General features: G+C 43.6%; 1 protein-coding gene across 22 annotated transcripts in view; it reads right to left on the bottom strand.

Moving 5' to 3' along the window:
* The window catches only part of plekha7b (pleckstrin homology domain containing, family A member 7b), a 54,392-nt gene extending 33,990 nt beyond the window's left edge, over positions 1 to 20,402 (bottom strand). For 17 of the 22 annotated variants that reach the window (XM_078085183.1, XM_078085187.1, XM_078085185.1 and 14 more), the window contains exons 1-3: positions 20,268 to 20,400; positions 20,079 to 20,155; positions 19,887 to 19,944 (exon numbers count right to left, since the gene is read on the bottom strand). In XM_078085183.1, coding sequence (XP_077941309.1) covers positions 19,887 to 19,944; positions 20,079 to 20,155; positions 20,268 to 20,350 — 218 coding nt within the window. In that variant the 5' untranslated portion in view covers positions 20,351 to 20,400. Of the gene's footprint in view, positions 1 to 8,840; positions 9,008 to 10,817; positions 10,883 to 11,439; positions 11,463 to 19,886; positions 19,945 to 20,078; positions 20,156 to 20,267 lie in introns of those variants that run through there. The other 5 variants (XM_078085184.1, XM_078085196.1, XM_078085202.1 and 2 more) reach the window with 5 other exon arrangements.
* Between the last annotated feature and the right edge of the window lie 3,112 nt (positions 20,403 to 23,514).

Below are 23,514 nucleotides of genomic sequence, written 5' to 3'. Positions count from 1 at the left end.
GAAAATTCTGTGTTAGAACAACAGTACAGAATTAGGATGCAAGGAAACGCGACTCTCTATGCTTCATTGGCACACATTTGGCTGACTGATAAAAAGGGGGATTGAAAGAAGTTTATCAATGATTTGTGGTTTTATAAAGCGCCCAACCACGGCAATAAAGTTACTTTCAAAGCACTTATCTCAGGGATCAATAGCTACAAGGATACGCTGGGACAAAGAAAAAAGTTTTCCGGTGCGAGCATTACTCCGGAGTATAAATCGATTAGAGGGCCCCTGCAGTTTCACGTCAATATTTAGAACCACAGATTTCCCCGGCGCCCCCTACTCTCTGAATAATGATGACAAAGAGGCACCAGGAGTCATCATCATCGCATTTCTTCATCCGTGCTAACAAGGATTGTTATAATCGGACGGGTGGGAACGTTTGAGTGTGCGTCAAGGGGGAACACAGCTTGATACTGTTCCACATTTAATCAAAATTAGAATTTTAGCAATCCTAAAACAGCCTCATTGTTTTATTAACTTACAGTATACAAGTTTTGTAAGACGGACAGGACGCTCACGTGAAAGCGGGACAGGGAAGAGAAGAGACTAACATTGTGAAGCTGGTAAAGGCGCTGCTTGAGAACCTGTTTTAACCATGAAAGTCTACAGTACACACCCGACAATTTGAGAAAAGTAACCCGAAAGTACACAGTAAGCTGCAGTGAGACACTGTTCTCGATTTCAACGTTGCATCTAGAATAAATCTAATAAAATGTTACACATAAAAATCTTGCCTTGTCGAGCAGCTTGGTTGGTCTGAAAGCATCACATGTGTGTGTATCTATATACATACACACACCTGCAGTGCGTGTATATATATATATATATATATATATATATATACATACATAGACACACCTGCAGTGTGAGAAAGAGATGGGTGATGCATCAGAGGATAAGTTCATCTAGACTTTACTCGCACACAGATGTTATCACAGGAGCTGATAAACACACTATCGTGAGTAATTAGTTAGACAAGGTTACAAGCTGACATCAGGGCATGAATCAAACCATTCAAACCTTCTCTTCTCTGAAGATGATTACATTTGGTCGATGACTCTCTTTTTTTTCTCACGCTCCGGTCTGTGATCAGCACATCAATAGCGGAAGCTCAAAGGCACTTTGCTTCAACTCACCGACGGACACACAAACATTCAGTCACGCCTCCGCGTCACTGAGTCGAGCTTTATCATCAAAGGTCTGAGCCAATCTGACGACATGACCCACGTGCTTTGGGGGAATCACAGGTTAAAGAGAAGCAACGTGGTTGCAGTTGACCTCCCGTCTCTAGAGGTTCGCTTTAAAAAGAGATGTACGTAACCGACGGACGCTGAGGAATCTAACCGTGCAAGATCCAGTAAAGGTCGTTCATCGGTATACGCAGCCGCAAAGGGAAAACACAACATCAGCACACATCAGCCGTACTTTGTCACAGCATTATTTGTTTTTATTTACTTTTTATTCTATAAAGATAAAACAAGAGTGGAAAAGTCCAAGTCCACTGATCACGGGTAAGGGTTGACTCATCCCACCTAAGAGGGATGTTTGCACTTTTCCAAACAATATGCCGAGCTGAACTAAGCATATTTGTGCTTTTAAGTCATTACTCCAACTCACTTTCACAAGCAGTGATACAGTATCTGACACGCACCATTTACTTAAAACATGAGGTCGCAATTGGATTTGTCTGTGAGCCCTGCTTTGGAATTAGAGACAAGGAACCAGGAGAAGTAACACAAACTCCTGAGACATTTGTGGCAAAGTGGAATATGCGTTTAAAGAACAGGAACTTCCAAAATGACATTCTCCTGGGACTCTGTCATTTTATAGATAAAAGGCGTGGTGCACGGAGCGTCACATTTCTCAAATAAATGAAGTTCCTAGCAACGTGTGCACTGTTGAAATTAAGGCAATACTATCTGACCTGTGCAGCGAACGAGCAGCATAGTCCACCTGGCAGGAAATACAGGAAAAACTGGTCCAAGCAAACGATCCAGGTCGGGTGAAGGTAGTCAGTGCTGATGAAGGGGGTCTCGACAGACACAGTCTTGCAAATAGAAACACACACTGTGGCAGCATGAATGGAACGGAGCATGAAAAGCAACTGACAGTCAGCACAGCGGGCTGGATGATCAGCAATGGCTTCTAACTGGAATAAATGTAATCAAATGCATGTACTTACAACTGTCTTAACCCTAGATTATTTTCTTGCCTTGCCCATGCTGACATAGCCCTTCTGTTGCTGGCATGATGGAACGATGGGCAGGCAGCCAGGAAGACATCCTAGCTCCCTACTATGGAAGATTACCAACATGAAATTGGGATGTGTGATATGTTCAAATGCTGTGAAGCACAAGGCTCCATTTGCTAGTCTAATGAGGTCTAAACTGCAATAGAATATCAAGTATCACATATAAACCACATAGTTGCCACATCAAGCTTGTTTTTATTACATCCTGCACACATGTGCCTGGAGGAGGAACATCTGCTTGGGTATTGCACGAATGTTGTATTACCAGCTAAATAAAGTGTGCACAAGGCAATGTGAAGAGCAGGGCAATGTTGAAGCTGAAAATCTCCAGCAGGAGATTGACACTGGGCTTGGAATCAGCAACTCCAATCAAGAAAGACCTGCGTGAATGGTGTGCTGCAAGCCTTGTTAGAGACACTACTCCACACATGTAAAATACTATCAGAGAATTGGAAACAGTATCACCAATTATCAACAAAAAAAAAGAATTCTAATAAAACTTACCAAAGAAGATTCTTGCAGGGAAAAATGAAACGTTTATTAACATCCCAAAGAGAGATTCAAGTAGTAATTGATTGGATTTGACCATCTCACTCTAGAAGCCCTTCAGGGAGCTTCACTAGCAAAATGATCGGTGCACTGTCGGCAGAATAAAAATTAGGACTGCTTGAGGGGTTGAGATTCAACAAAGAAAGAGACTTTGGTTCCTCTCTCCTACCACTCAACCTCATTGTCCTTATCCACAAGCTGCAGTATCAACCGAAACAAGGCAGCACGAGGATACAAGACCCCACATACACACTCCATGATTTCATCCGATTTCAACCAAACGCACCACAGCTTTCAAGAGCAGCAGAGCACAGTAACAACGGGTCTGACCAAACGAAGAACAAGAACTGACTGCCAGGTTTCATGGTGCTCTGATGTGTTCATTATATTTTATACTGTTATGCAAAAGTGCATTGAATGAAGAACATTATTTCATATTCAATTTCAATCAGAAAAAAGGAAATACAATAAAAAGACACAAAGTAATGTAAATAATCTAAAATCTAAATTCATAGTGTAAAGTAAATACTTGACGTGTTTTATTTTTTCACCAATTTTAATTCTGAAATGTAGCCATTCCAATGCAATTCAACTAGTTTACACTCGCTGTAGCATTTACAGAGCGGTGGCAAGCAGTGTTCTCATCACCAGTGATGAAGTCCAGCAATCCTAGTCGTTCTTCGTCCCCGTAGACGTCCCCTCTTCCTACACACGACCAATCAATTGACATCCACTCGCCATCGTACAGCAGAGGGAAGATTATTTCATGTATAAACACATACACATGCACTGGTAGACTTTTCTGCTTATCCTATCCGATTAAATAAGTTTCACTTCTATTTATCTGATGAATCGAAAAACAAAATCCTTAGAGGACAGAGGTTCTGGAAGACGCTACTGTATCCATCATGTGATGCAGTGATTCATGCAAAGAACACGGATCACAGCATCCACCTTGTGATTCTGCATAGAGATGGTGGATTACTGCCTTCTTCATACAAGGTGCATTTGTTCATACTGTAGATGAGAAGTGCCTCCTTGTGCTGCTGTTAAGAGTTTTAAGATAATTTATGGTGAACCATATCCGTTGTGATCTCAGACCTCTGGAGACAAACAATGAATCCCTCACATCAATAAAATGTAAAAAGCAGAATGAAAAAAAAAGTTAGAAAAGACAAGAATCCTTCTGGTCTCTAGTCCAAAGTCTTTTCACAAAATAGAAGACTGAGATAGGGGCACTCACTCTATTTAAGATCTAAGCATTGTGCAGCAGCAACATGGTTCATGCTCTGCTCTTCACATCGCCTACCGGTGGCCGCCCGCATCCAGTTCAAAACATTGGTGCTCACGTACCATGCTGTGAATGGATGGGGTCCAGCTTACATCCAGGACATGGTCAAACCCGACATCCCGACCCGCACTCTCCGCTCTGCATCTGCAAAACTACTCGTCCCTCCCTCACTGAGAGCAAAACACTCGACTAGATCACGACTCTTTGCTGTCCTTGCTCCGAAATGGTGGAACGAGCTCTCTGAAGACACCAGGACCGCAGAGAGCCTCCACATCTTCCGCCGCAAACTAAAGACACACCTCTTCAGACTCTACCTCGACTAAAAGACTAACAAATTGTAGCACTTAAATTGTACTTATAATGGCACTCATCTATAGCAAATTGTAAATTGGCTTATTTGAGGAAATTGCACTTTCTTGTTTCTTGTGAGTTTGTACCCTATGGTTGAATGCACTTATTGTAAGTCGCTTTGGATAAAAGCGACAGCTAAATGACATGTAATGTAATGTAATGTTCAGCGGACTAAGCAGTCAGCGTCTATAACTAGCCAACCTTCAAAATCCAGTTCTATCAATCCCAAACAGATACAACCCATTGTGCAATTGCACCAAAAAAGAGACGACCCACCTGCAGATTTTTCTCTTTCTTCAAGCTCTAAAGAGCTGTCTGCTCCCGGATGGTTTATCGACACCAAATGAACGGATGATCTGCAACAGGACTGATTCAGCCAAAGGTACGTGCACATTCCCCTGAACACACGCACGCATGCGCGCGCGCGGGCACGCACGCACACACGCACGCACGCACGCACACAAATTGCATGTGTTCAAGATCAGATTATCTGTTTGATTATCTGTAAACCCCATAATCCTGTAACATCAAAATAAATGATGACTGAAAAGGCAAAAATAGGCAGAGAGGTAAATTGTCTAATGAGAGCCAGTACACAGATGAACACAACAATCCATTCTGTTGTTCTGGGTGGTTCAATATTTGCAATTGTGCACAACATTAACACGCTCTTGGGAAAACACCTCTTTAAGAGCTGCCAGCTTAATTAGGCCTAACTGTTCTCATCCTTTTAGTCTTTAAATATAATAATAATAATAATAAATAATAATTCATTCATTCATTAAAGACAATTATAAATACGAGATTAGATAACAGTCTTCATCCTTTGCCACTTTCACCATATGCTCTTTACAATGTAGAGAAACCAAACAGGTTAGGCATAGTTGAATTATATTGTGTCCTTAAGCATTATATTATCTGAACCAGGGCAATCCCTGTTTTCTAATACCATTTCATGAAAGCCATGTGACTGGCCAATGCTTTTGTCCAAAAGCAGAGGAGCAGATAAACAGCCACTGGATGCACTAACAATCCGGTTCAACCATCATGCTGTGAATCACAGCTAAATCCCTTCCTCAATCATGTCGCAGCCATTATTATATCATTCAAACTCTAAATACCTTTCTCCTACCCGCAAACACTTATCTGCTCCACACACACACACACACACACACACACACACACACACACACACACACACACACACACACACACACACACACACACACACACACACACACACACACACACACACACACACACACACACACACACACACACACAGGAAGTGAAAAAGATATATTTTAACATTGAGAAGCTTTATTCAGCCAGATGACCATGCAGGTATGTATAAAATGACTAAATGACTAAGTCATCAAATTTGCTACTGAAAAGGACCAATTTCATTAGTCCCCTTAAAATTCTGCTGCAGAGAATTTTGGCCCCGAGGCGCCGCACATTTTGCTGCAGCGGATCGGCCTTTAGAGCAGTGCTTGTTCCAGTGTGTACAGCACATGCATGACATGTTGCCAGTGGAGGAAAACTAAGACACTTCTCATTAAGATTGGCAAATAACTTCTCCTCCACTCGACATCCCTTATTGCAGGAAATGTCCAATGAGTCAGCTCTTTGTGTGCGCAGGTGTGTATGTGTGTTTATATTCATTCTCTGCTCTGAGCTAACTGTGTCCAGACTAGCTCCATGCTTGGAGGGACTCGTCTCTCTCACAGTTCTTATTACAGACCCCCCACACACAGACTGGGGAGTTACATTACAGCGACACACAGGGCTAAGACAGCACTTCTACTGCGTGACCGTAATGCTCAGTGGCAATGAACAACATGCAGGCACCAAACCTGCCCCAAAAAACACACATCTATTAGGATGCACACTGTTTTGTATTTCTTACCTGTCATTGTCTTGTTATATTGTGCATATTTATTCCCATCTGTTCTGCATACACAAAGCTATTAAAGCTCTGTAGGTTTCTCTCCCAATCTGTTCCCTCTAAATTGTCTATTCATTCTTCTCTGTTCCCCTACTGAGATCACAAGAGCACTATTTTTCAATACAGAAGAGGCATTGAATAACTGACCAACACATTAAACGCTTCCACCAAGTAAAGGTTATTTTAAAATCGTACAGTCAGTTATCCTCAGAGGGTTGCGGGGGCTGGAGTCAATCCCAGCTAACATCAGGCGAGAGAAAGGGAACACCCTGGACTGATCACCAGTCAATCACAGGCCTGACAGACACACAACCACATTCACACACATACACACCCAGGGATACAGGGAGAACATGCACACTCCACACAGAAGGGCCACAGTGCTGCCAGTTGTACACGGTCTTATAGAAAATACAAAAACTGATTTAATACTATACTTATACTACTTAATACTATGGGGGGGTTTTTCCACTACCACCTGTCCCTCTTGATCACTTGAGTGTGTATCGCGTTATTCTTTTATCAAGGAAATTACATTTTATTAAATGAATTAAGTTCCACTTGGCTGGCAGAGGGTGACAGCGTTTAGAGGCTATTTTTTAGAGCTTGTGTCCTGGGAGTGTGTGGAGGGCTTGTAGATACTTACAAGGCTTATTGAGCCAAGCGTTCAGTGGACAAAGGTAGGGCCACATCTGGTGATTGAGGTTTCACCGCAACGGTCTCTTTCCCAGAACTCTATCCCACTCACAGAGAAGGAATAATGGCCACGTCGTAATACACAGAGAACTTACTCCCTTTTCAAATACCTCAGCTTTCTCTTAGGTACCCTAATTAAGTCTATTCTTAGAAGCATTAAGTCTCCCTGGAAATGTGCAGAATGTGTGCGGTTTATGAGCGGTCCCCTCCTTTCCCTCATCCTGACCCCCCTACCCTACCTCCCCTCTAGCCGTGGGTATTCTAACCCCCGGCAACAACTTCAGGTGTGTCATTCGTCAGGCTGAAGAGGACCAGCTGTTCAAAGCCGCACTTAGCACAAATATGACCTCTACGCCAGCTAAGCATACAAATGAAGCGCCGCGTTTTCTGGCCACATTTCACTCCGTGGGCCAAAAGGATGAATGAGAAGCTGGGTGTGACTGGGCAGTACTCTGCATTACTGGAACAGACTGGGTGAACAAAATAAAAAGACAGATGTTATCCAAACGCCCTGAGGAAAACCAGACCACGCTGAAGACATGCATACTTCATTCATTGAAAACAGACCACTACTCAAGACTGGAAAAAGCCACAAGAAGCTCATCGATGTTAGTTTAGAATGAGCTGGGTTATAAATAGATAAAGCCATGTATCCTGCATTGAAAATGAGATCCATTCGACGCTGACCCAAACTGTCAACTTCTATTATCCGCGTGTCATGATGTGGGTAAAGTTTCGCAGTCTGATGTTTACAGCCTACTGCCTCTGTAGCTGGGAGCCCAGCAGGAGGGTTGACTGATGAGGGAGCAAATGCAGGAATGATAAATAGGCCAAGTAACCTTATCGCTGCGGCGGATATCGAGACAGAATCATAATGAGCTTGATATCGTGTACGTGCATCTATGGCATCGCCACCATCTTACGGCTCTTTAAAGCAGACAGAATCACCCACAAAACAGCTAAAATAGATTTTGAAAAGTACATGTGCTGCTGCATACGTGTTCAAGTCACTCTGCTGCAGACTGGGGAAACACTTTGACTGGAGAGCTCGGCATAAACAAAATACAATTACAGCGGAGACATGGAAAAGTCAAATATGCAGAAATAGGCATATATACAGTATACTCTGTGGGTGTCCCTGGGTGGGCTGAGACCTAAGAGCAGATGTGCAAAACCCCTGTAAACAAGTACATTCCTTTGAAAAGTGTATCTGTAGCTCACATAGAAGTGAGGAGCCCCGAATCAAACCTCAACCGCCGTCTAAACGATAGGGACATCCCACATTAACCCTGCATACAGAAGAGCATCACAATCAGCCGGAGAGATCACAGCTCAGCTGACATCAACACCGCGGTCAGTGACCTGTGATCATGAGTCACTGCGGAGAGCATCTCTCCCCCTTTCTCCCTCTCTGTCTTCTCGTTCCTGGAGAGACTGCACCATTAGTACACATTGATGTATGTGCTCCCCGAAGGCAATCCAGAAAGGCAAAACAGCCCGCTGCGTTCTCCGCCGCCAAAGCAAACGATAGGTAGACACTGTTCAGCATGCATGTGAAGTCTCCCGCCTGCAAACACTTAACAGCCTGCAATTCCAAGCACTTTGTCTCCTGCGGCTGCTGGCCCGCCTCAGCAGACACACCTCCTGAGTCGCTACGTAGCAATACGATCCCGCGTATGTGTTGGTGGAGATGGGCCCGGGATACACACCTGTGAGTCGCACGATACGCCGGCTGTCTCTTGTAAGGGACGTGTACGGTTGCCTGTCCTGGTTGGCCCAACATGGTTTGCTGCAGGTCTGTGATTTGCTGTGCTGTGCTCTGCTCCTCTCAGTGGTGCCTGAGTGTGTGTGTGTGTGTGTGTGTGTACCCTCTCAGCCGCTGGTGCTGCTGTTGCTGGCGTCTTCAGCATTTGCACGGTGGCTGTGATTCATTCAAAACATTCCCTTTCCCGCTCCGCCCGCGGCTGAGGTGGAGCTAAAAATACACGTAATCGCGGTCACGCTTCCCCTGACTGCAGGAGCGCGGGGCTGGTGATGGGTGTTACTAATGGGAGCCAACCTCACCAAACACATGTAAGAGGCCCCCGAGCACAAAGTAAAACCCCAGGAACAAAGCATTAGCCGTAACCCGTATAATCATATTCTCTTCGCTCACATTCCCTCCCTCCCTCCTCCTCCTCCCTCGTTTAATATATGCGTTTCTCGGTGGAGCACTTCCGTCAGAGCATCTGCCCGTACCGGACGTCCTCTCCGCTCCCTCTGCAGTCAGTCAGGCAATATGCCCGGCGAGCAGAGGACAGAGGGATGAGGAGGGCGAAGGAGCAATTACAGTAGTCGAGTGAGGGGGAAAAAAAGAGAGAAATGAGGAAGTGATCGAGTGAAAGTGAGAGAAAAGGTGTTTTGTTGCAATAGATAATTGCATTAAGCTTATACGTTCTGATCTGTAGCCGTAAGTAAGCAAGAGATGCTGTTGAAATTCCACTTGTGATACTATAGAATAAACAACAACAACGCTAATTTGACTACACAGGATGATTGTTCAAGGCCTGGAAAGGAAATAGTGTAACAGAGGAGGGAGGTGGGGAGATATAATTCATAGCATGAAAAATGGAAGTGAAGACTTGGCTGTGACCTAACAGCTGAAGTGACTGATGACTACACCATGCTGCGAATGCTTTCTATCACCTAATACTTCTAAGAGGAAGTGTGTAGGGAGGAGGGGGGGGGGGGGGGGGGGCAAGTGAAAAATGTTTTCTGCAAAAGCATGAACTCAAGAAGTCACAGACTAACATGCAGGTAATGCATCCGGTCGCTGTGGCGCTCATCCCCCGCATTTCACCCCCCGTTGCTCTTTCTCATCCATCTACACTGTGCTTCACTGCTCGTTAGCATTTCCCAGAAGCCCCAAGGCACCGGCGAACCACTCAAGCGCTGTGGAGATGACACCAGTACACTACAGAGCTCTGGTTCCAAACACCACCTACGGCCATTTTCATGTGTGCGTTCGCTCTATTGTACAGTAATCCATTTCACTGGATGGGTAAACTGTGATTTGCACGCCATTGAAATCTGAAACGGCCATTCACTGGAAAACAATGGATCCAAAGTCTGACATACTACTTTTCTAACGAAATAAAGTTTTTAAAGAAAACCAAGTGTAAGTTATTATTAGTTTAAAAAGGGGAATGTTTTGCAATACTAAAAAAAATCTATGCTTTATCAAAACACATTTACAAACATTTTACTTCAATATTTAAATACTACTTCTTTGTCATACTTCTACACATTTCAGGGGGAATATTTGTTTTTATATTAAATGTGGTTAAAGATTCCATACAGTACAATAGTAAATCAGTAATAATCCAAGAGCAAAGGGAGGTGATTACAAGGAGTAGTTGTACTTGTAACTAAAACCGTTTATTTAGTTAATAATAATGACCTACTTTTAATTATGTCATATTTTGAATGCAGGGCCTTGACTTTACTGCAGGAACAGGATGTTTCCACTAATTCCACAACCAATAGTTTAGCCCCCAAAAAACTGTAGACCACAACTGAAATGAACAGACATCTGAATAGAAGGTTGTACTATAAATGCACATACATATACAATAGCTTAATCCTCCCGGTCTTACTCTATAGTATGGTTCCAGTGCAGGTCTGACAGCTACGATGCAGCTACTCACCAGTTCAGTGATCACATGTGGAGAACAGTAAGTCCGATTCAAAACTGTCCTGACCCAGAGGACGACCCATAAAGGACTGCGCCTTACCGTTCTCCTAATGCATGCTAACTAAGCCTCTATTAACTGTGTGCACAGTGTTAGGTGGGTTTGCTTGAACAGGCAGAAAAGAGTGGTGTCGGATAGGAGGATAACTGCTGTTTCAGCCCTCTCTCTCTACCCCGGATCCCTCGGTTACTCTGGCAGCACGTACAGCACACAGCTCAGCTCAGCCTCTCCAGGGAAGAACACCATGATCACACCCCATCGTTCAACCCCTCAGAAGAAGACAAAGAAGAATCAGACGAGGAGGAGAGGAGCCGGACCGTTGTTGTCCAGTTAATGTTAAAGTGCTGACCTTGGTCTCTGACTGCAACCAGAGCCCCCCCGGTCTCACCCAGAGTCGTCTTTATCAGATTCCCGTCCCCATCAGAAAGGGGACGGAGCGCAGACTACAGCGGAGCGGCTGGCTCAGGCTGCTGCGGCGCCGGTTCAATAATCCACAGACAGACAGAGAGATAAGAGCAGAGAGCCAGACAAGGTTTAAGTCAATATGTATGATGGACGGCCAGGTCAGCATTCATACCTCACCATCACCTGCTTCCACGTTTCCCGTCTGAAACTATGAACATAACTCCACTCGTTTTTTTATTAGCCGATCAGTAAGCCATCAAGCAAGCACGTTTCTGTGTACCACACCCAGTGATATTAAAAAAATCCCTCAGAAAGGCAGGAAACATTGTCGAGTAAGCACGCGGCACAGTGAAATACAGGAGAATGACATCATGACTGAGAAATGATTCAACCAAATTATGCTCCTATCATATGACGAATAAAGAGTTACAAACTTCCTTTTCAACGGCAAATGGACACAAACACGCATGAGAAGAAAAGCCCGTCTTGAAAGTCATTGGAGGAAAAAAACAGAAAACCATTTAAAACCGCAGTAAACAGACTTGGACTGAACAGCACCACCCAGTGGCTCTCTGCAGAAAGGCACATCGCGACCAACACGTGCACGTACTCCACCAGCTCACCCATCAGGGGCATAACCTCGTCTTCACCGAGACAAACACTAGTTGGACACCTTCTCAAGCAGCCGTCTCTTTGCTTTACATCAGAGCCTCATCTCGGGCAGTAAATCACAAAGAAGATTTAGGAGTAGTAACAAAGGGGAATCAATCCGATCATGAATAAGGAATTAGCCTTGCATCTCTGCACTAAAGCAAATTCAATTCGACAGCTTTGGTGGAACTCACACGCTGCGGCCGATGTGTTCAATAAACGCCGCCGTGAGGGAAATCGCCCAAACAACATGATCTGCTCTCTGTGGCTTTGGCCGGGCGGCCCGATTCATTTATCTTTTTACACACTCAATATTCCAGTAATAGGAACAGCAATAGTCAATCAAGTAATCCACAATGAAACACATTTTTCATCTGCTGCAGAACAGAGCTTATTGAAGTGTTTTTTCAGACTTGAGCTGATTGATATAGCTGAAGAAATATGTACAGAACTATGTATATGAGTAAAAGGCCACGGCGCATCTTTATTGCTGGTCGTTTCATCGGTAAAACATATGTCAACTTCAGACGAAATCTCTACAGATCTTCAAGGTGCTTCAAGGTGAAACATGTTTGCTTCTACATAGAAGAATTTGTCTATTGGTCCCAAGAAAGATGATTCATTGTCAATCACGACAAGACGGACGAAACAGTCGCGTAATCAGAAGAGTCAGTCAGGCACAAACTCATCACTGCTTTAAACTTGTTTTTAATGTGCATGTAAACACGGTTAAAATGCAGTATAGACGCCAATAAATCGTTTTCTAAGTGAACATTTCTCTAAAGCGGCTTAAACTAAGGCCATCTTTACACCCGCTATGACACAAAGTCGCGTGAGAACCAACAAGTACCTCTGTACTCGCACTCCAGCCATCGTAAAAATAAGCCTTCAGTATGAACCCCACTACACATCTGTCTGCTTTCATGTCTGCATCTTGACATCACATTTCCAACATCTGTTCACAGACGCAAATGAACAAACTCTCAAAAATGCTTTTGTAGTAGTTCCTGAAAAATAATGTCCTGGAGAGTGACCAGATTTTGCCCCGATGACGAACAGTCACACAATGTGAAGATGGTACTTTTGTGTCCCAACAGGGCATTTATGTCAGCAGAACAAGAGCAAAAAGTCCAAATTGTCCCACTATGTTCTCCAAGTCATCGCTAACTGCGTTTCTCTGATTTGACGCATTGTGGTGGTTTCTCAGTACAAGTGACGCCTTTCTCAAAAGAAAACTATCCACTTGACTATTGTAAACAAATATTTATAACTGCCACACTGTGAAACAATGATTTTTACATAGAAGTAGTTTCTCCGGTTCGCTTGTAGATTCACAGCTGGTTTGGATTTTAATGATCAGCAGCATGTAATTGTGTCTTAACTTAACAAATGGATACGTTCCCCGTATCTTAGCTGTTTCTATCTAAATGAAAATGTTCTATGCCTGCTGAAAATCGATGGCGTTACACTACTTTGTAAAAGATAGTTTTCTGGTGATGTAAGTGATATATTGTCGTGTTCATCATGTTTAATCCCTTTTTTTAAACCAAAACAGTAATTCATGAGGATTGTTAGGTCTGCCAAATGCTTGCTAGAAATGCTTTCTCTTCTTACACAACATCCATCTTCCACCTTTGTGGCTGCTTGCTGATCACTTCTCTTCATACGCATCTGCTGCAGAGGGAGAACAGTGTGGGACCTGCTTCTCTCTGCAGTGGCCCGAGTCACGCTGAGGCTCTGACAGAATGCGGCACAAAGATCTGTCATCTGAATTCAATCAGAGGGGGGGTGTACAAACTCCTTCTTTACTCCACGCGGCCAAGCAGAATTTACTCAGGTGCAGAGCTTCCTTCTATTATCAATTTGAAAAAAAGAGTGATTAAAAAAATAAAAAAAAGTTGCTGTCTTTCTATAGAATTACAGTTTTGTTGCATGTGATTTTCTTTCACCATCTGGAGAGATTGTGGTAAAGTTTAAGCGTGAAAACAGAAGACGAAAGTGAACTGTTAGCAATAAGCCAGCGTTACCTCGTCTCCATCTCCCCCTCCTCCTCCTCCATGCCGGAGGGCTCCGCCTCCACCTCCACCTCCGTTTCACGACCAGCAAAGTGAGTCCTTTGGCCGACAGGCAGGCAGCTGCAGGTCCCCATCCCGGCTCGGGCCTTTCCCAGATCTGACTGGTCAACCAGCTCAAGCTGGTGCAGACCATAAATGACATTCTAGGTAATGTATCATCCAACAGAGGGACACCTCGGGCCGGCAGCTCTTAATGTAGTCATTCATTGCAGGTTGGTGGGTTGACGAGTGCAAACAAGGCCCGATGGGAAGCTTTGTGTGTTCTGCAGCACAAACGGCTTCTGTGGCAGACTCTGAAGCGCATCATTGTTTTCATCGGCTTTATTCAGTCCGCCGCTTTTAACCCCCAGATCTATACAGGATGTGTTGTTTAACGGCCACAAGTCACCCGAGTGACATGATTTTGACAACACAGCTCTGTTTATAAACCCCACTGGTCAGGTCGCAGAAGATAGATGCACAAACATAATAGCTGGACCCGATTCAAACATGATACCAGGATGCACTGATAATGACAAATGGTCAACATAAATCCCCCACGCAACAGAGAGAGGACTCGCTACCTCATCAACATCCCATTTGCCATTTCTTGGCACAAATGCTAATTGTTACTTTCCGAATCGCTGCATCTGCAGTGCCGGCTCGCGCAGGGTTGTCATTTTCAGAGGATAAATGTTTGTGCTTCAATGCACGTTTGTTATCTGGGAATAAACTGTTTATCTTCCACGTAGGTTTATTTGTGCGGCGGTGTGAAAGTTAGAGAGAGAAATACCCTTATTCTAAAATCTAAAATCTGGAACACATCTGGAGAATCAGGTTGCTTTTCTATTGACCTTGAAATAAACACATCCTGTTAATTCAGCCTCCAACGGTGGAAAGAGCAGCACAACAAGAGAAAATGATGCAGCAAGACAAAATGTCACTTTGGTGCTCAATAGGAACCCATGTTCAAATATTTTCGGGGCTGTTCAGTCAATTGATCATTTTCAAATTTGATCAGCAGGGGAAATTAAATGTACAACGATAACGATTTTTCATTCATTGAATAATGAAAAATTTGTATGAAACCTACATTCTCCAACCAGCAGTCACTTAAAAGCATAAAGGGAGGAAGTCCAACTTGACAAAGCGTTTCCTGCAGCACGGTGGGATTGGAGAGCTCTTTTTTTCCTTCTTCTAAGATGAGGGTAATATGATACAACAGGATTTTGCCTGTCAAGAATGACACCAACATTTCATACTATCTATTTTCAGCCTGAGGTCACGGCTGAAGGTCACTGTCTCAATAAAAAAAGCCTGAGTGAAGGAAGCAAAAGTGATGTATATCTGAGACGGCGTGAGTCTCAATATGGCTCATAACTTTAGTTAGTGCAAAATTATAACAACTATGCACAAATACATATAGTGACATTTCTGAACCATAGTTCAGTGGGCTGAAGTGGTTGGCAAAATTAAACACAGTTATCCAGAAGGGCCACCTGCATACGTGCACTAAATAAGTATGTAATTAACATTTTCTCATTGAATCATCCATACAGTAGAAACGTCGTCGGTGTTATGTGACCTGAAACATCTGTGCGATAAAGATACAACGTGATGAACACAACGACACATCCACTTTCATCCACTCTTATTTGTCTGTAACACACAAGCATCGCTTGTACATGTTCGCACTTCAACATCACAATGGATTTATAGATACCAATTTCCATCTTGGTATCCGCGGGGGACTGCTCTACTTAAGTAAGAGTCTTAATCTGAGAAATGACCATTTGTTCACTGGTGAGATTCTGCCAGCTCTTTGCCTCTCTGAAAAAACAACTAAGAGGATTGTCTTCCTGCCGGAGCCCAAAGGAGGACCCGTCAGGAAAACCCTTTAAAGTTCATATCCTAAATCCACTTTGGTCTGTCGACTCACAAGAAATGCCCGTGCACAAGAGGACACTTTTGAAGTTTCACCTGGTGTGAAAGTTTGGATAGTTTCATGAAGAGACGTAACGTTCCCACATAGCTGGGCTTAAATTGTTTTTTAGTATTCGAGGAACTGTTGCATGCTGTGCGGATTGAGCCTTACATTTACGCAGAAATATCTCCTGTGTTAAAACCATTTACAATCTACAAGGGCAAAGGTTTTGGAGCAAATCGGGCACATTTTTTCTTTAATCTTTTTTGGCAATGATGGTTTTTAACTCAGCAGTGGAGGTATGGATTTGCTGCGTCAGCAGAAAAAGAAAGCCTCATTAAACAGCCCAAAGATAAGGGCGTGCAGGGACCCTAAACTTATGTTTCATCCCCTATTTAAATGCCCTGCTTCAAAAGTCCCCAAACACCCCCCGGCTAATTAACTCATTCCGTCCTGAAATAGACAGCTGGTTAAATAAATGCAAGCACAAGATAAAAACTTAACAAGCAGCAGGAGAATGGGAAGATAAACACTATGAAATATTGATGGGGTCATCACAACAGACGAGGAAGTGAAGTTGAGACCTTTTTTTGTGCGAGTTCTACATATCACTTCTCCTTCCTGGACTTCCACAGCATTGAAAGTCCACTCAACAATGTGAACTGTGTCCACAACAGGACACTATTGTACCTCAGTGGGGTCATTTTCCCCTCGGGGAGCGATAGAATTGCACGTATGCTCAGTGAGGGACAGCGAGAGTAAAACTAACTTTCCACAGCTCCAACCAAGTGACACATGCATTGAGGTTCATTTTAGCTGGAACCTCCTCTGTTAAAACATGAAAAGGAAATGTTTCTTAGTATTACTGTGCATAATTGTACATTAAGCATCGTTTTGTGTCTTTTACTGACTTTGTTTTGCCGTCAAACTAACCGGGCTTAAATAGACTGCATTACACATATTCACCTCAACACACAGTCCTTATCTCATCCTCGCCCGAATATCTTCAGACAACAAAAAGATTTTAAAAGATGATTTCCAAATTGGGTCACTTGCTTGGAGATTTACCAGAAGTATGACAGCCAGAGACGCTCTGCTTCAATCTGTGTCAGATGGGGCCAGACCTCGTCCGATAGTTCTGAGAAGTTATCCATTGTGACATTTTTGACTTATTGATCTGTTTATGTCTGTATATTGAAAGTAGTGTAAGCGATCATACATCCTTTCTTTGTTTGAGTTGAGCTCCTTACACTCTGGCACACAAAAAGAAACATAACATCAGCCATTGATGAGATAGTTCAGGTCTGCAGGCGGGCCTACTACGAGGTGTAAATAAATCTGAGTGCCGCCCCGGGGGCCAAGTCCCAACAATCCCTCTTTTGTCCTCCACCTTAGCCAAACTCCACCAGCAACACAAAACCAAGTCCACAGACTGTTGTCACGGCAGCACCGTGTGCACTTCGGTCCTGCTCGTCTTTCTCGCTGTGCGCTTAAGCTATAAGAGACATGGGATGGATCATTTTGAAGAGCATGCTTGATTTATGCTAAAATATTTAACAGTCAGGAGAGTCCAGTATCAAGACAAAAGAATTCTACGCGCCTTTTATAAAAAAGGGGGATTTTCCCCCTGCAGCAGAAAACAAACTCCCCTAAACTGAGTGCTAATGGGGGACGTCCCTGTAGTAATAATAGGAAATATGCTGAGTTGAAGTAGGACAGTTCGAGTTGGCCAAAACCGTTTTGCAATTTTTTTTATTTGACGTAAGGAAGTTCTGCCTTACGTGTTTCTCGGGTGCCAGTTAACATCAACAACCGAAGCATTTTTTGCATCAAAGCGGTTTCCAAAAGAAAATGCTTTTAAACCTTAAATCCCAAACTGATTTTTAAGAACAAGTAACAAACTCGGCCTGTGTTCCCACTCTCATAGCACAGACAGCTGAGTGCCGCTAGTTTAGCCAGGTTTAAGACAAGATTAACACAAGAGACAATTCCCCTAGTTCCTGCGTAGACACACGGGACACCTGGCATCATCCGGAGCTGTAAGTCGGAACCGGTTTCTTTACAATAACCTCTTTTCCATGCCCCAACACATTTTTTGCTTTCTTCTCTGCACCATGCAAGCGTAGAAAGATGTCAACTATACGATGAAACGTGCAGCAGGACGGTCTTGGTGCGAAAACAACCCGAGAAATAGAGCAAAAAAACGCACCAGATTAGGAGCAAACCAGGATCCTTTCACCAGGCCGACTGATAAACAGTTAGTCAACGGATTTTAAGTCAACATTTAGGCTACCAAATATCACACAAAAAAAGCAAGTGAACGGGAGAAACACAAACTGCCTTTATTCTACACACAATAGGCTGTAAATTGTCAAATCTGTTAATTGAAACAGTTTTACGTGTTCACTTAAAACCAACATTTTAAAGACACCAGGACCGCAGAGAGCCTTCACATCTTCCGCCACAAACTAAAGACACACCTCTTCAGACTCTACCTCGACTAAAGACTAACAAATTGTAGCACTTAAATTGTACTTATAACGCCACTCATCTATAGCAAATTGTAAATTAGCTTATTTGAGGAAATTGCACTTTCTTGTTTCTTGTGAGTTTGTACCCTATGGTTGAATGCACTTATTGTACGTCGCTTTGGATAAAAGCGACAGCTAAATGACATGTAATGTAACGTAACTTTAGCTGCCAGGACCTATTTCGAAGTGGCCATTTGAATGCATCGACCTCTTATTTGTTTGGCTCAACCATTTGCGGCAGCGGTTTTATCGTAGTTTTTACACTTATCGTAGCGAGTAGAACGCATGTGTAACAGTGTGCTGCATATTGGCATCTGCTGAGGAAAGACCTCTTATTAGCAACTATCAATCAGAGACTGCAGCTATGAGGACATTAAACCTTCCCCTGCAGCCCCTCTGTCTGGAACAAATGGGGCAAACTAAAAGGGCCGGGACCTTAAACAAGCCACAGTGGGAGGAGTCATTGCAAATCACAATAGGCCAACCAGAATTTGTCCCCACTTTGTTGTACAGTAGGCTTTCTGTCTGTGGTTGTTACCATGACTTATCCGGTCGCGTTCAGCAGGATTTGCTGGTTGTACTTGTGTCCTCGTTTCTCTCCCAGTAACCATCTCATGGGCGCATGCAGACCACCGGCGACCGGGACCCTTGCAAACATTTACGGCGTTCAATAGACCGCAGATGAAAAATGCAAATGCGATGCAGGTATTCCTCAAGTCAGCCAGTTAAACACGAGACACGTGGCGGCGTGGCGCCTGAATCCTGCACGTTTTCAGTCTGTGAAGGACGTGTGAAAATCTGTGACTTTGTAAATCCTGTCCTTTCTACTTCAATAATGCAATGATGCCATACATCTCTGTCACCACATGGTCACACCCCTCTCCTGCAACCCTTACAGTATCACACACACACACACACACACACACACACACACACACACACACACACACACACACACACACACACACACACACACACACACACACACACACACACACACACACACACACACTGAGGCTGTACACCTATCTAATGGAGGGAGTAGAGGTCCTGCATGGAGGATGTGAGGAGAATTTTAATAACCTTCTTCCTGTCCGGGCACTGCCACTTTCCATTAACAATGCAGGCGGGGATAATTGCTCTCCCTGCTCAGATGGGACCCCCCCTGTGTGTTAATCCATATGCTGATGTGTCTCTCAGTCATTTGCCACGCAGCCTGCACGATGCAGACATGTGCTTCTAGGTGCAATATTGTGTTAACAGCACAGCCTTCGAAGTTCGAACTTAATCGTTATTAAAACGTGTCAGAGCTGCACAGTGACGGGAAGGAAATGAATTGAATAGAAAAAGCATTCCACACACACACACACACACACACACACACACACGGCTCACTGCAACGAAACAAGCTGCTTATGGGAGCAAACGTTTCACGGCCAAACAACGAAACAACGCTCACTTGATGAAGTAGCTGGCTCCTTCGTCCGTGAAGCCCTCTTCCCATCCTCTTGGCAAATCTATAACACGAACAAAACAACAACAACAAAACACACTGAGCGACCCGCCAGACTGAGAACACGTTGCAGCAACAAAACAAAAAAAGGAAAAAGTGTCCTTGGTGTCCAACGTGGGGGGTCGTTCTGCCGCGTACCTGAGCGTATCATGTGGCCCGAGTTAACCGGTTCGCCCGTGTGTGGATGAAGCCAAGTGGTGCTATGACTTTTATCACTGCAAGAGAGAGAGAGAGAGAGACACCTGTTACCGCGCGGGAACCGAGGCACCGGCGCGCGGTAACGACGCCTCGCGAGCTGCCGGCCGCTGCGCGCTCCAAGCCGCTCACTTGATAAAGAAGACGCGGCCGTCCCCGCAAACTCCGTACGACCAGTGGTCCGGGAGGGTGTCCCGTCCGAGAGGGGCCGCCATGATCTCTCCTCTCAGGCTCGGCTCGGCTCCCCCCTCCCTCCCTCGCTCTCCCTCCCGCAGACTTTTCCAGGGAGCCGCGAAGAACCACCTCCAGGGCTGGTTGGTTGTTTGTTTGTTCTTAAAGGGGAAAGAAATACCAAACTCCACAAAATAGACGTCGTCTCCACGACTCGGTTTATTCCAATTAAGACAATTGGTCCACCGAGCCCAAAGCAGCGTGTACCCCCCCCCGGAGGTACCCGAGGGGCAGCGGGGCAAAGCTGCCACTGGGACATTTCAGCACGATGAGTTTTGCCAGTTAAAGTATTACAAGAATACCTCAAAACAAAGGTTTAACTGTATGTGTATGCTCTGCATCTATAGTGTTTTAGTGAGAAAGGCTTAGAATATGGGCATGATAGATTACATTACAGGTCATTCATCTGATACAGAGCATAAACGTAGGCCATGGCTGATAAGTGCAGATTTAATACAAAAATAAAAGTTAGTCTATACCATATAAAAATAAACCCTGCATGGTTACTGTAGTGCCGCATTAATACAATAATGAAAATGGACTGTGTGTGTGTGTGTGCGCGTTAGTGTACACTGACATGGAGGACCATGCCTGCATGACTGAATTAATGTGTGTGCACTCAAAGAAGCTTTAGCTAAAGTTTGTCAGCTTCACATCACCTTCACTGCAGTCACGCTTTGAGGACAGAAAGCCTGCCTGACCATGACACATTACAATAATGCTTACGCTGCATCAAACAGACCTGCCCCACTTGCCAATGATGCCCATAAATTTCACTTGTGTTGTGTGAGGCCGGGCAATGTTCAAAGTCACAGTAGTGTTGGCAAAGGAGTAACGTTGCTGGTCATCAAGACACAAGCTGCAAGGTTTCACTTATACAACCGCATTGTCGTAATATGATGCAACATAACAGGCTTAGACTCTGGAAAAGAAACATCTATCGCGATGAACTTGTCAAAACTGTCCAACAGAAAGACCAAATGTTTCTTGTGAGGTGTAGACGACGGTAATCTTGTTGTGCCCTTTGTGAAAGGAAATGACACCATATGGGGTTCAAGTTAATGAGCAGAGAGCATCTGTCAACGTTCTGAATATTGGATCTGAGGATTCCTTTTGGGGATGCTTGGTTGAGACATTCTCCTGTGGTTTAAGCCATTGTTCTTCAAAGACAACCAGAGATAAAACAATATCTCTTAAATAAATAATAGTGCAGCTTGTCTGTAGAGAACTATTCACTGTAAACCTCAAGTTATATCTGCCTGAGAGAAAAGAACAAAATAATTTACCCCCCTATAATATGGTTCTTACCTTAAATAAAGGGCTCTCTGGTCGTGGGACACATGATAAGAAACGTGTAAAAACACAAATGCTCATGCTTACATCCGAGCCACAGGTTGACGCTAAAAGGTTTCATGATATGATCAAACTTTACACTACATCTAATCCCAAACCCAGAAGACACATATGCCCTGCATCAACTATATTGTCAGTATGCCAATGAGTGTTAAATCACAAAGGAAACCATTATGTATGTTGTGGTTTTTTCTCCTTTTAATTTTACATTAACTGTATTTTGTTCTCACGTTTAAATGTGTTAATCATAAAAATGCTTTACTATGAACAGCACCACCCAATCTGGTGAATAAGATCTGAAAAAGAAACTATGATGCATTTTCATTAATCAGTGTTCGGAGTTGTAAAGCCAGGCAGTGGAAGATCGGCAACAAGTATAAACGTCCGCATTAATCAATAATACAATTGTCGTATTGATCAATGCTGTTCTGATGGAACTTTGATTCTTCGACCAGTTTGCAAAATGAAGCAAAGTTGCCGCATCATCAACCATACTGCAGTGCAATCATCCGCTATCCCCACTCAATCGCTGGTATTTGACCTTGCTATGATTCATCATCATCATCATCATCCCAACGACACACAGACACACACACACGTATACATATATACTAATTCATACATAAATGCACATTTGATGCGCAGTCCAGTGAAGCTCTGCAGCACGGTCTCTGCTGCTGCTGATTGCGGCTTCTCGGCTGCCAGAGGCTCACAATGCAGCAAGGTGACTCAATGTTATTGTCTTCTCCTCTGAGAGCCTCCTCCCGCTGAATCACAGATTACTAAAAGGTGCTGAGCAGAAAATGTGGTAAAGAATATCTTGTTCTTTTCTGACTTTTAGCGCTTCAGCTCAGCTCGGAGTCACACTATGTGCCAGAAGCCCACATGAGAAATCAATAACATTTTTTCATGGTCCCTTGAGCTAGGCTAGATAAGCAGTATAAATAAGTCTTTACAGGTGAATCAAAGTGCCTGAATTATTAACTACACATTGTGTCAGTAATAAATAGTTGGTAATACTGAGATTTCCTTTTTGGCACATTTAATTATTGTGGATTAAAAAGAAGTTCTGATCTTTACCATCTGTTTTCAATGTTAGTTATGATCCCAACTATTAATCATGTTCCTGTACATTGTACTCTTAAATAGTCTCAGAGGGTTAATAGTAGCAGATAAAGTTCCAGTGCAAAGTGTATAGAAGAGGGAAAGTTTAATATAGAGTCAATAAACATAACTACAGCTGTTGCAAGGCCACCAAGGACCTCAGCTTGTAGTTCAGAGTAACCACACTCCTTATCTGCCATCACCTTTGATAAGGTAAGGCGTCATGAACTTAAAGTGGCTGGGATATTGCTGGAACAATGGAACTCAGATAATACAGAGCAACAGCGTCCTCTCTTGGAGAGACAGGGGTCACATGTAGGTTTAATATTGTATATTTTTTGTCAAGCAGGGACCCAGACACCGGTGTATCCGGACCCTGCAACCTATAACAAATAGAACAGTGAGAAATATTAAAGAGGATAGAGGATTTCAGGTTTATCCGAGCCTATTACGGCACTCGTCTAATGGTCCAAGAAAAGCAGAAACCAATTACATGCATGCACATTTATTACTAGAGCACAATCATGCCACTTAAATAACAAACATCTGTAAACAGACGAGAGGGCCCTTTATGAGTGGACCAGCAGTCAGAATAATACTGGAGTCGGTATTTCATATTCTTTATTCTCTTAAATATTTATTCTTTGAAGGGGCAGTTGAGAACAAGTACGTCTCATTTGTTCAGACACTG

The sequence above is a fragment of the Gasterosteus aculeatus genome, chromosome 12 (genome assembly GCF_964276395.1).
Source record: "Gasterosteus aculeatus chromosome 12, fGasAcu3.hap1.1, whole genome shotgun sequence".
Taxonomy (NCBI): domain Eukaryota; kingdom Metazoa; phylum Chordata; class Actinopteri; order Perciformes; family Gasterosteidae; genus Gasterosteus; species Gasterosteus aculeatus.
Note: the sequence above shows the minus strand (reverse complement) of the source record. Positions and strands in the feature narration are given on the sequence as shown.